Source organism: Microcebus murinus, chromosome 24 (assembly GCF_040939455.1).
Source record: "Microcebus murinus isolate Inina chromosome 24, M.murinus_Inina_mat1.0, whole genome shotgun sequence".
Lineage (NCBI taxonomy): Eukaryota > Metazoa > Chordata > Mammalia > Primates > Cheirogaleidae > Microcebus > Microcebus murinus.
Window position 1 is genome coordinate 3,775,789 of NC_134127.1, and position 13,974 is coordinate 3,789,762.

At 42.5% G+C, this 13,974-nt stretch overlaps 1 protein-coding gene across 9 annotated transcripts in view; it reads right to left on the reverse strand.

Annotated features, from left to right (window-relative positions):
- Nucleotides 1-13,974, reverse strand: part of TACC1 (transforming acidic coiled-coil containing protein 1) — an 83,404-nt gene that overhangs the window by 26,142 nt on the left and 43,288 nt on the right. For 4 of the 9 annotated variants that reach the window (XM_075997115.1, XM_075997116.1, XM_012762998.3 and 1 more), the window contains exons 3-4: nucleotides 5,719-6,790; nucleotides 820-880 (exon numbers count right to left, since the gene is read on the reverse strand). In XM_075997115.1, the coding sequence (XP_075853230.1) occupies nucleotides 820-880; nucleotides 5,719-6,790 (1,133 nt within the window). Of the gene's footprint in view, nucleotides 1-819; nucleotides 881-2,156; nucleotides 2,193-5,718; nucleotides 6,791-13,974 lie in introns of all 9 variants that reach the window. The other 5 variants (XM_075997117.1, XM_012763001.3, XM_020282779.2 and 2 more) reach the window with 2 other exon arrangements.

Below are 13,974 nucleotides of genomic sequence, written 5' to 3' on the forward strand. Positions count from 1 at the left end.
TGTGTTGCCCAGTCTGGTCTGGAACTTCTGGTCTCAAGTGATCCTCCCATCTCAGCCTCCCAAAGTGCTGGGATTGCAAGAGTGAGCCACTGCGCCCAGCCTGAAAGTCTTTTGAAGGTCTTTCTATCCTATTCTCTGTTAAAAAATTTTAAAAAAAAATTTTTTTTCTTTGACCATAAGTCTCAAGGTGTTAAAATTTTTCTTCTGGAGAGTTATTACATTTACTATTGCACAATTTATTTTCAAAATGTTACAAGTTTTTAGGTGGGCATGGTGGCATGTGCCTATCTCTTTTGAACCTCTTTTTAAGTAATATGCCAAAAAGTTCTATCATCAAAAATTATTTTTAATGACCTATCAGCCAATAACTCAGATCCTCCTATTTTGTTGAAAGCAATAAAAACTATCCGACTTTTAAAAAATGTATTCTCCAGGAAGCATGTGTGCCTGGCTTTCAGCCAGGGCTCTGCTTCCCAACCCCCCCAACCCTCCCAACCACCCATCCCCGCCAAAAAAAGCATTCTCCAGTTATTAGTGTCAATTACCTTCTCAGAACCCTTTGTTTGGTGCCACAGAGGTTTTCACACCCTGCAGTGATGCATCTTTGTAAGATTTAGAGTAGAAATTTTACAAAAAGAAAAGTGAAGAAAGGATCATTGTGAAAGGGCTCCCTTGTCTTCAGGGGCCTTCTTGGATGGTTTTAGGACATTAAGATACAAACATCCATTGGAAAGTCTAGAACCACCCTCTAGAGGGATGCAAACTCCAACTGGGGGACCACTGGTCTACGTGACATTCTGGTGACAGGCACAGACTTACCTGAGAACATGTATCCAAAGCAAGAGATGGAGTTTCATATTTCTTCACCTTACAGCCACTCCTGTAAAGAGGAAAAAAAAAAAAAACAAGCCAGTTTGGAATCACATCGACCACTTTCAAGGTATGAGATGGAGCAGACAGCAGTGTGTGCAGATAGAAGCCAAAGCATACAGCACGACACAAATCATACATCTACACGTCAGGGAGGCAGAGACACCTTTTATGCCTCTGAATCATCTCTCAAGAGATGGGTAAGCAAAGAACTACAGCTGGGCTCATTCTCGGAAAAGACCACCTTGCTTGCTTCTATGGGTAGTCAAACACCAGTATGCTAACGTCCACGTTTTTTTAATTACACACCATCAAAAGCCGTTCAGACACCATAACCTTAGCAGCTAGTCACATTCAGTTCTTCTGATCCTTGCTCAATTGGTTTTGATGTTCATTAGAAAAATCATCACGCTGGACCATTCTTTAAAAATTCTTTATTGCACTGAAAGCCACAGAAGTTGCATAAGACAGCTCCAGTCTAGACCTGTGTGCTAACAGAAAGAACTGTGGTCAACAGAAAGTATAAAAGTACAAGTATCTGAGTAAATCATTACCATTCCTATTAGATAGTAGATGAAAGGTGAACACCACGTACTGTGCAAAACCTAAAACTGGGCAAGCTTCGACCACCTGTTAGTTTTAGACTAGCACATAATTTGTGGTCATAGGACTAATTCGGATTCTGTTCTGTCTTAATAAACTTGAAATTTCCAGCAAAAATGCCACTTTGACCAAAAAAAGGGAAAAAATTACTTGCAAAATTTTTTCTTTTGTGAAAAAAAAATTAAAAGGCAAGCACATAAGTCACCAGAATGTGCATATGATCACCAGTTCATGCTCCCCTTTCCCTAATGCTCTTGCATAATGCCATCCTCTGCCACCAAGCTTGAATTGACTCAGTATTATTTATCACCTATTCCAAGTCACCAGTCTTATCCTATCAAAAAAGTCAATGATATCCAGTATTAAATAGCAGAGCAGTCCCTCAAACCACTGCTGTGTGATGATGTCGGGGCCAAGCCAGCTCTTGGTACTGTCAAAGCGCTACATGACACCCGCCAAGCCAGGGAGCGAGAGCTCTTGCACCTAAGGCGGGAAGGCGGAGCCCCACTCCTTCAGGTGCAGGCAATTGCAAGGCTAAGCTGACTCATGAAGTGGCAGATGAGATGCAAAAAATCATCAGAAAATTAAACTCAGAAATAGAAGCCAACATGCTATGGAGAGATGGCTGGGAGAGGAAACTGCCAGCAGTCCCAGGGACAAACAGAAACAGCAGGAGTACTTACAACAGAAAACAGAGAAATTTCACTTGTTCAGTAGTCCTGATGCACCAACAAAATTAGAGACAGGAAAGAGACAGACAGATGGAGAAAAAAATCATGTAAAGACTGGTTTATTTATCTCTAGTCTGGTAGATGCAAAAGCTGCACAGTTCTCTCTATGAGGTGAGATACAAACTAAAAATGTCATATTTATGAATGTTATCACTGGTGAGTGAATGATTAACAGGACCTCAACTATAATGGAGCGAGAGAGTGGTAGAAACACTCAGAAATGCCACCAATTCACATTTGTAGATGAAAAGTATCCTTCCAAATATCTGTGACTGAATAAAAACATTATTTCACTGCTGAGCATGCTTACTCTAAAATGTCTAGTCACCCATATCAAAGGCAGCGCATGAATAAAAACATAGCAGAAAATATATCTGGATGTCTCTACAATAGGTAGGTATCACTAAGAAGCATAAAATTATTTCACATAATTTATCTTATTTGGTATGCAAAATCTCAATCATACGCATCTTTTTTGAATCTCACGCAAAACTCCTAATTCTCCACTAGATTCCACCACCAAGTATGGGTGTTTTCAGTCTTTCCGATGCATGAAGGGATTTGCTAATCAAAATCCCAGCATTACACAAGAAGTCTAGAATTCCTTTCCTGTAGAAAGAACAAGGTGGACAAGAATTTTCATTGTGTGCCTAAAAAAAAAAAAAACCCTATGAAGTATACTAGATCAAAAAGTTCACTGGACAAAAATAGAATAGGAGGCAAATGCTGCTGAACATAAAGTACAGAGTAAACTTCCCTCTCTTTGGCCCAGATTGAATCTTACCTAACATGAATGCAGGGCTGCATGCAGAGGGAAGGAAGGCTCCCAAATGACTCACAATTCTGGCAGGCAGAAGCACCCCAGGTTTAGAGGGGGAAGGACCCGGCAGTGATGTGCCCACTACATACCCCACGCACTCTCTAGACAACATAGGTAACTAACTTTAAAGGACACAAAATAAGACCCCATTCGACAATATTTTTCAACAAACATTTAACTGTTCATATATAATCAAAGAACAGATCAAGCGCCACTAATGACACTTCATTCCCTTCAGAAATTTTGGGGGAATGTTCTGAGTCTGCCAAAGAACTGATTAGCATATGGTTCAACTTTCTTGGTCCTGAAATCCATCCTTCTGCTCTTTAAAACTCTGGGTATTTTCCTTTCCGCTGTCATTCACCTGCCATCTGGAGCTTTTCCCTAAGCCATAGTAATGCTGAAAAGTATTTCCCTGATTGATCTACAGTGACGCCTACAAAGGTGGTACATCTCATACTCCCTTTTCCTACTTCATCCTCCATGTCATTGGTTCTTCTTCATATCTAATTTTTAGTAAAAATGCCACCGGGTTGCGAAGGTATATACCATCATGTGCCACATAATGATGTTTCAGTCAATGACAATCTACATATACGTTGGGGGCAATAAGATTATAATGGAGTTGAAAAATTCCTATCACCTCGTGATATCTCGATGATCCTGACTCTGTGTAGGCCTATGCTAATGTGTGTGTGTCTTAGGTTTTAACAAAAAAGTTTAAAAAGTAAAAAAATAAGTAAAAAATTTTTAAAATACATAAAAGCTTATAGAATAAGGATATAAAAATATTTTTGTACAATGTGTTTGTGTTTTAAGCTAAATGTTATCACAAAAGTAAAAAAGTTTTTAAAGAAAATTTTATATAGTAAAAAAGCTATAATAATAGCCAGGCACAGTGGCCCACACTCGGAATCCCAGCACTACGGGAGGCCAAGGCAGGTTCACTTGAGGCCAGGAGTTTGAGACCAGCCTGGGCAACATAGCCAGACCCTGTCTCCAAAAAAAAAAAAAAAGAGTTATGATAAGCTAAAGTTAATTCATTAAAGAAAGACAAATTAAAAAAAAAATAAACAAATTTAGTGTAGCCTAAGTGTCCAGAGTTTGTAAAGTCTACAGTAGTGCACAGTACCATCCTAGGCTTCACATTCACTCGCTACTCACTAACTGACTCACCCAGAGCAACTTCCAGTCCTGCAAACTCCATTCATGGTTAAGTGCCCTATACAGGTACATCATTTTTTATTTTTCTTACCACATTTTATTGTACCTGTTCTACATTTAGATATGTTTAGATACACAAATGCTTACACTGTGGTACAACTGCCTACAGAACTCAGTGCAGTGACTTGCCGCACAGGTGCGGGGCCTGGGAGCAACAGGCTGCACTGTCTAGGTTTGTGTGAGTGCACCCTGTGAGGTTCGCACAGCCACAAAATCACCTCGCGACGCATTTCCCAGAACTATGCCCCGTTGCTAAACGGTCAACGACTGTATTGCAACCTACTCCACTTAAATTTTGTGATAAAGTAATCTTGTAACAAAGTTAAACTGAAACTTAACACGGAATGTGGCCCAAGGTGATCACCTGAGAACTCCAAGGACCTTGCAAAAGTCTATCTAGGTTTCCCAGGAGAAATGGGGGAGGGAGAGGAGACGGCACTTGACAAAAGACTAACCAACCAATTTAGTCAGATTTAACTATTTAAATTATTTTCGATCCTATTGAAAATTCACCTCCTTCCTGATCAGCCAGAAGATACACACAGAGATAAGAATTCTCATCAACTTTTAGTCAGAGGTTTGTTTCCAACAAAAATCACAGCTTTCTGTTTAAGTAAAAAGACTTCTCCTAGACCTTTTTGGTGCCAGGCGCACTGGCTCATGCCTGTAATCCTAGCACTCTGGGAGGCCGAGGTGGGCGGATTGCTCGAGATCAGGAGTTCAAAACTAGCCTGAGCGAGACCCCATCTCTACTAAAAATAGAAAGAAATTAATTGACCAACTAAAAATATACATACAAAAAATATGCCGGGCATGGTAGCACATGCCTGTAGTCCCAGCTACTCGAGACGCTGAGGCAGTAGGATTGCTTGAGCCCAGGAGTTTGAGGCTGCTGTGAGCTAGGCTGATGCCACGGCACTCACTCTAGCCTGGGCAACAAAGTGAGACTCTGTCTCAAAAAAAAAAAAAAAAAAAAAAGACCTTTTTAGAACATTTCCCACACATTATTGACACTAGACAGGTAATTTTTAGTCCTGGGATTTTTGTTTTATCCATAGAGAATATGAAGAAGGTGGTTAGCACTGACACTTGAATTCTGTATATAAAGTGTGATTCCTGAAAGCACAGCTAGGATTTCTGGAAACTATCAAATCTCTACTTGCCTATCTCATGCTACTTTTAAAAATAAAAACAAACCAAAAACAAACAAACAAACTTAAAAAACCCCACGCTAAACAGAATAAGCCAAGGATTCAGAAATAAGGCAGAAATCTCAAAAGGAAATCTCTGGTGTTTCTGATTCCACATAAGAGTTAAGCAAAATAGTGAAGACCGAAGTAAAAAGTCATGAGCTTTGCATCTGCCCCGCTGCTCTTCAAAGATCAAGTCAGTTCACCAAAACCAAAGCAGCAGGCTGCCAAACTCACATGGACCCACAGAGCACAATACCCAGCACCCTTCATCACTCACGTTATTAAACGCGACTTTGCCTTCTTGGGTGAGTCTAAGATTTCATTAACGTGATTACCAGTGGTAGAACAAAAGTCACTGCTTGTTAGAGTTGTAGTTGGCTTAAAGGGATCCATGGATTCGTCAAAGTTATCTGGGTCAAAGTGGTAGGAACCCTTAGAGGAGACGGGAGGGGAGTTCTGCAGGATGGAGCGGCTCCCAAAGGGATCAAAGCTGGGGTTGTCCCACTGACTGGGATCTAGTTTAGAAGACGCCTGAGAGACAGGTACTTCTCTTGGTGGGTCTGCAGGCTGCTCTACACCTGCTGGCTTACTGATGCCATCTTTTGGTATCTTGGGAGTCAGTTTGTTACCAAGTTTCCTGCCAAGTTTCCTTGGAAGGGCTTTCCTGGCCTCTGCATTTTCCACATCTTCTGTGTAATCAAACTCAAGCTTCAGAGGTGAGCTCCTTGCCTCCTCCGGTAGCTCGACCCCCAAATCACTGGTATCACTACTGAGGGAGCCTGAGATTTCTCCTAGCAAAGAAGGATCTGTGTTCCCATCCAGTTCTCCGGGATATTGGCAGGATGCCTTGGAGAGATGCGTGCCTTCCAAAGCAGTTTCAGGGTCTGAGAACTCTCCTCCAATTGTTTTCTTCCTTAGAGAGATGGGTTTGGGCTTTCTTAGTTTGCTTCTGCAGGGCACGGGCTCGGGACAGGAGCTTCCGGCCTTGAGATCAGCTTCTGTGGGTGCCTCAAGCGTAACCCCCATGCTGCCTTCTGTCATTGCCTGGTCCTGGATGGCGCCGGCTGCACTGGGGGGCAAGGCCTCACCTGAGACTGCAGTCACACAGCCATGAGCAGCTTTTGTTCCCTGAGCTGCCGGGAGGTCTGTGGAATTCTTGGTTTCTATTGAAAATGGCCTCACGACCAAAATTTTGCTAGTATCGTGTTCAGGTTCTTCTTTGAAATCCTTGACTAAGTGAGAACCAGCAGCCTGCTGAGATACCTCATTTTCTGAAGGTCTAGAACAATTCTCAGATGAACATTTTCCAACCACTTCAGCTACCAGTCGTTCATCAGCTTCTTGTGATTCTAAAACAAAACACAAAAGCCTTCTATGAAAGAATTATCTTTCTGGCATTCGTAAATATTCTCTACCACCTGAATTCACATAAACAAACAGCAAATCCTCCCCTTTTTGCTTTTACTAAGCACCTCCAAAATTCAGCAAGGATGGTGGCACAGGCTGAAAGAGAACAGCTGGCATATAGCCTAAAATCAATTTTCCTACCCCAAATTGTACATGTGCACTATTGAAGGGATGTGAATAACAAGTATGCCAGCAGAGCTATTTAGAAAAAGGCTAAATAGATCAAGAGTCTATTGCAGGCCAGGTGTGGTGGCTCACGCCTGTAATCCTAGTACTCTGGGAGGCCAAGGTGGGCGGATTTCTCGAAGTCAGGAGTTCAAAACCAGCTTGAGCAAGAGAGAGACCCTGTCTCTACTATAAATAGAAATTAATTGGCCGACTAATATATATAGAAAACATAGGCAGGCATGGTGGCACATGCCTGTAGTCCCAGCTACTGGGGAGGCTGAGGCAGTAGGATCGCTTGAGCCCAGGAGTTTGAGGCTGCTGTGAGCTAGGCTGACGCCACGGCACTCACTCTAGCCTGGGCAACAAAGCAAGACTCTGTCTCAAAAAAAAAAAAAAAAAAAGTCTATTGCAATGTATATAATATAGGTTAAACCTGGTCAGGAGGAATCTTTAGACACCAACAGCTTAGCTAGCTGTGGGGATGCTCATCGGCACAGAAACAAAAGGTTCCCAGGAATGGCTCAATAGCTTCAGGGTCAGAATTTTATGCAGTGAGCAGATCTGAGTCTTTGGATGTTAAATACACAACTTGAAGAAAGGGTTATGGGAACCCCCAATTTAAGGTCAGAGGTACCGAGGTACCGAGACTTGTGACTGGCTTCTGAAGTGGGGGCAGTCATGTGGGACTGAGCCCTTAACTTGTGGGGTCTATGCTAAAAACAGATGGTGTCAGAACTCAACTGCTGGACACTCGGTTGGTGTTGGAGAATCTGAAAACAAACGAAACAGGAAATCTGCTTTGAAACAATCACTACTTAATAAATAGGGTCACTGAAGTGTCTGAGCTTTTTTTTAAAAATGATATTTTTAAATATTTCAGTGTTATATTTTCTACCAAAAAGATTTAAACTTATGAGAGAAACCATTTTATGTACTTTTTCATGTCTAAAAACTTAATAAATTAAATCAATCATTAGATATTGTTAGTAACAGACCAGGGGTGGTGGCTCATGCCTGTAATCCTAACACTCTGGGAGGCCAAGGAGGAAGGATCGTTTGAGCTCAGGAGTTCGAGACTGGCCTAAGCAAGAGCAAGACCCTGTCTCTACTAAAAAAATGGAAAGAAGTTAGCTGGACAACTAAAAAAACTCATATATATATAAGTTAGCTGGGCATGGTGGCACGTGCCTGTAGTCCCAGCTACTCGGGAGGCTGAGGCAGAAGGATCGCTTGAGCCCAGGACTTTGAAATTGCTGTGAGCTAGGCTGATGCCAAGGCACTCTAGCTAGGGCAACAGAGTGAGACTGTTTCAAAAAAAAAGATATTGTTAGTAACAATTCTGAAACACGAACTCCCTTCTGCTCTTCTTTAAGACATCTGGAACACCAGCCTGAGAATGAGCAAGAGCAAGACCCCCGTGTCTCTTCTAAAAATAGAAATAAATTAACTGACCAACTAAGAATATATAGAAAAAATTAGCAGGGCATGGTGGTGCATGCTGTAGTCCCAGCTACTCAGGAGGCTGAGGCAGGAGGATTACTAAACCCAGGAGTTTGAGGTTGCTGTAAGCTAGTCTGATGCCACGGCACTCTAGCCGGGGCAACAGAGTGAGACTCTGTCTCAAAAAATAAAAATAAAAAAAGTAGGACATCTGGAATAGTTTAATTAAAGCATACACTCAGGTACTAAGCTGAACTGTTTAAAAATTTATTATTTGTAACTACTGACTTACATAAATCAAGGTTCTTTCAATAACATGTAACCCAAACACTATTGAAAAATAGATTTTAAGTAGACTCTAATTTAGTTATTTTGTATGTTTTAATCACATAAATCCCATTGTTTTTATTTTTATTTATTTTTTTTGAGACAGAGTCTCTCTTTGTTGCCCAGGCTAGAGTGCCGTGGCATCAGCCTAGCTCACAGCAACCTCAAACTCCTGGGCTCAAGCGATCCTACTGCCTCAGCCTCCCCAGTGGCTGGGACTACAGGCATGCACCACCATGCCCGGCTAATTTTTTCTATATATATTAGTTGGCCAATTAATTTATTTCTGTTTATAGTAGAGATGGGGTCTCGCTCTTGCTCAAGCTAGTTTCAAACTCCTGACCTCGAGCAATCCACCCGCCTCGGCCTCCCAGAGTGCTAAGATTACAGGTGTCTGGCCCCGAGCCACCATTTCTACACCTAGAAAACTATTTTGCATTAACAGATCAAGTGATATACAACATAACATGGTAGACACTCAGTAAAGTTATTGTTCCCCAACCTTTCAGTTCCCCATCCAAATTTTTCTTTGAATCATTTTACTATACATCAAATTGATGTACTAGAAGAATTTGTTACCCAAATAAATCATGATGGATTTGGTAAAATAAATATTCCACTTCTAAAATAGTGGTAATAAATGTGTAGAATTTATACTTAAAGTGATATTTGCCCCCAAATTAATTAGCCTATATTATTAATAAATGTTATGACAGGAAGTACCTCCTTTCATTTGCTGTGCATATGCTTTCCAACTAATTTTTGTGTTTTGTTTTTTTTTTTTTTTTGAGACAGAATCTCACTCTGTTGCCCAGGCTAGAGTGAGTGCCGTGGCGTCAGCCTAGCTCACAGCAACCTCAGACTCCTGGGCTCAAGCGATCCTCCTGCCTCAGCCTCCTGAGTAGCTAGGACTACAGGCATATGCCACCATGCCCAGCTAATTTTTTTTACATATATTTTTTTAGTTGGCCAATTAATTTCTATTTTTAGTAGAGACAGGGTCTCGCTCTTGCTCAGACTGGTTTCAAACTCCTGACTTTGAATGATCTACCGGCCTTGGCCCACAATAGTGCTAGGATTACAGGCGTGAGCCACCGCACCCAGCCCCAACTAATTTTTTTAATTTGGTTCTTTAGTTTTGGGGTCTACAGAGAGGTGCTTCTGGGCTGGCCATGGTAGCTTATGTTCCACTTTCTACTTATGTTTGAAACACTCTGATTATCTGAATTCTATTCTCTGGAACAGGGAATATAATTGCTTAACGACAGAGATACATTCTGAGAAACGTGTTGTTAGGTGATTCTGGTGCTGTGGGAACATCACAGAGTGCACTTACACAAACCTAGAAGGTGTAGCCTTCTAGACTCCTAGGCTATATGGTACAGCCTATTGCTGCTAGGCTACAAACCTGTACAGCAGGTGACTGCAATGAATATGGTAGGCAACTGCAACACAGTGGTATTTTGTATCTGACCACAGAAAAGGTACAGTAAAAATACAGTATTATGATCTTATAGGATCCTTTCACCAAGTTGATAGCCTGAAATTCTGGAGTGGGAGGGTGTACCTCCCAGGGACAGGGCTGGGCTGAAAGCTGAGGAGGAAGGAGGAGCACACTTCGCAGCCTAAAACAAAAGCTCTAGCCCCAGCCCTGCCCAGCCATTGTCTCTGAACACAGACAGCTTCTGCAGATTAAGGAGGGTCAGTGGCTGTCATCCCCTCACTCCATACCTACCAGGGATAGCTACAGATATGGAAACAAAGCAAAGGGCTTTGTGTGAAATAGCTTCTGCCCCACACAGTCCTCTTATTGGTGTTTGTGTCTGGAAATCGAGGTTGAAGCAGTGTTCACGTGGGTGTTACAGAAACCTTTTCTACTACACCAGAAAGCCTGCAGCCCTGCCCTTGTGGAACGGGGAAGGAAGACAGACACCCCTCATCTGGCTGCAGTTCTCAGGCTGAGCAGACGGCTGAGAGAGATCCGCTGGAAAGACACCTGCTCAGTCTTATTTCTTGGCCAGCTCAGGACAGGTACCAGGTAAATAAGCTTGCTAGCTAAATAAGTAGCTATACCTACTCACTGCAGACCCCACCTGAGTCTCTTCAGTCACCAACAGAAAGTCCTAACGGGGCGGAGGAAGATATTGCTCATTTACCTATTAAACCAATTTGGGTGCTGTGAGAATACAAAACAAGAAAAAACACAAACTAACCACATACCCCAAAAAGATGTCTGGGTAGGATTTTATTTGGCACTTGTGCTATCTATCAATCAGCAAGTATCCCGGTACCATCTCAACCCACATATCCAGTGCTGCCCTAAAACAGAACCTGGCATTCAAGTATCCCACAAGTAAATTTTAGTAAGAAGTAAAACACCCAGATTCTCCGTAGGCTCCAGTTCCCAATCTTCCACCAATTAAGAGGTCTAGCCACAGCTGTTGGTCCTTGCTTTCCATACTGTTATGTAACTAACCTACCTTTATGTGCCTTTCCATTTGCACAAAAATTTTGTATTCCCTAAAAATCTTCTTCCAGGGCACAGAAAAGCTCTCTCCCTAGAATGATGAGTTTTATTCTGACAAGCACAGCACTGCCTGTGGGCTTGGTGAACACAGACCTTTAGAGATTAGATCAGTAGATAAATTCAAAGCAAACACAGAGGAAATCCAAAAATAGACCAGCATTTCCATTTCTGCCACATTTGTTGCTGTTAATGAAACTCTTTCTTTCAATAATCAGCCTTCCCTAACTCTACAAGGTTGTGTGAATCACCCACAGGCTGCTCTTAAAACAGCAGATGCCTTTTATGCCTATGTGGGATAAAGACTATTCTCATGTAAAACAAGTTCTTCCCTCCCTCTCTGCAATATTTTTAAAAGAAAAGGCATGGAATGCCAGAATTTTAAGTACTGAGGTAAAAACAGCTTAACATTCTAGTTTGCACTCTAGTATGCTGAAAATATATTGGGTTAAAATACAAGTTTATGAAGAACCTTGAAAGCCTTAGAAGAGGGGAAACGTCATTATCACAAAGTATTTTTGAAACTTCAGAAAAACTTCGCCTAACATATACTGGAAGCTGCTTTTGCATGTAGAATCTCATTTAAGAGGAGATAAAACAACCACTTGGAAAACGATGTATAGATGTATATTAACACTTCCAATTGAGCATTATTCTCAAATATGCCTGGCTTCTCCCTCCCAGATCTTAACTTTGTGGGGAGATACTGCCTGTGAGCTCCTTTGAGATCTGTCCACCATGTCCTCTCCTTTAGCTTTTTGATGGGTTTCTAAATATCTGATATGACAATTGAGAAAGCTGTTGAAATGTGGACAAGCCTCCTGTATCTCACACACATACACATTGGTCTTTCTGAACTCAAAACCCACAACAATATCTCACATCCAGGTGACCAGGGTGGGGCCTCACCACCAGAAGGATCAGAACGTGGAACTTTCAGCCCTCCCTACACCCATTCCTGGAGAGGGGAAGGGGGCTGGAGATGGGGCTATAAAAACTCTAGAGCAAGCTGATGCAGAGGACTTCTGGGCTGGCGGACACTTAGAGCAGCTGAGAGGGTGACAGCCAGGAGGGTGGCAGCCGGTGAAGGGCACTGAAGCTCCTCACCCCTCCCCAGACCCTGTCCTGTGCATCTCTTCCATCTGGCTGTTCCTGAGCTGTATCCTTTATGGTAAACCAGTAAACATAAGTAAAGGATTTTCTTGAGTTCTGGGAGTCATTCTAGTGAATTATCAAACCTGGAGTTGGGGAGTATACCAGTATTGGAATGCCTCAATTTTTAACCAGGTTGGACAGAAGTGCAGGTGACCTGAGGGCCTGGGACTCTGACTGCTGTCTGAAGTGAAGGCAGTCTTATAAGACTGAGCCCTGAAACCTCCGTTAGAGTCTGATGTTAGAGTCCTAGCGTGAGAGTCTGATGCTAACTCTAGGTAGCTAGTAGCAGAAACCAATTTGATTGATTTGTCAAACACCCAGTTGGCACTGGAGAATTGGAGAACTGATATAGAAAAGGCACCATACATCCTGCAATGTACAAGTTAGCCCCAATTAAGTAGAGAAACACAGTCTATCTAAGAGCAATAATAAAGGCCTAGAATGCTTTTGTTAAGCATAAAAATATCTTCTGACGCCAAACCTAATCCCCGTCTACTAATTTCTTCTTTGTCTCCATTTCACTGCAGGACTCCCACCCCTGACCCCAGCCAGCCCTCCTCACCTTCTCCTCCCAAGACCCAGGGGCAGGATTTATACACACACACGGCCACACAGGCAGTGGAGCACATGCAGGGCACGGCTCAACCATGCTACAGTCTGCCAGTTAACTCTAGAGCTACCTTCATTAATCTGATTTCTCTTAATTCATAGGATGAACCTGAGATAACCCAAGTTTTGCTTTAATTGTCTTAGATTCTTGGAACACAAAGGAAGAAGGGCTCTGGGCTCAACACTTACAGTATGACAGAGCCAAGAATATTGCTCTATGTTGCCACAGCCACTGAGGGACAGGCAGGAGAGAGTCAGGACAGAAGAAGAGGGGCAGTCTCTAGGAACAAACTCCCCCACCCCCATGTCATGCTTCTGAGCACTCAGGAGACATAAGAAATCTGCACGCCCAAGCTGGGCCAGATACCTCAAACAGATGGGACTACTCCCCCATCACTGCTCTAATTCTGCCTCATTAGTGGGGGTGACCCACAGCTTCCCACAACCCCCTGGGTCATACTGTGTCTCATATTAAGCAAGCCTCTCACAACTAGAGGGTAGGACCCCTAGTGACCAAGGCACTGGCCTAGATTTCTGAACTCAAGACCAAGTGTGGGTCTCTGCTACTGAGGGCCACAAGAAAGATATGCAGAAGATGCTTCAAACTTTGCCCAGCACCAAGGGGAAATTTTACAAATGTATAAAAGCAATTGACTGTAAGCCACAGTACTGAGAAATTCTACATAGAGATCTAAACCAGATGTTCTGTCAGCACTCTGTAATTAAACTGGTAGCTTCCTCGGGACCGGAACCCCTAGAATCAAACCCACAGAATATTTTTAAAGATAATCATCCATGCAACCAACCACAGGTCCTTATGACCGGCAGCACATGCTGTGGTAGGCACAGGCACAAAGGAATCGCAATGCGTGCACACGGCCTATAGACCAGTTAAGGAGGCAA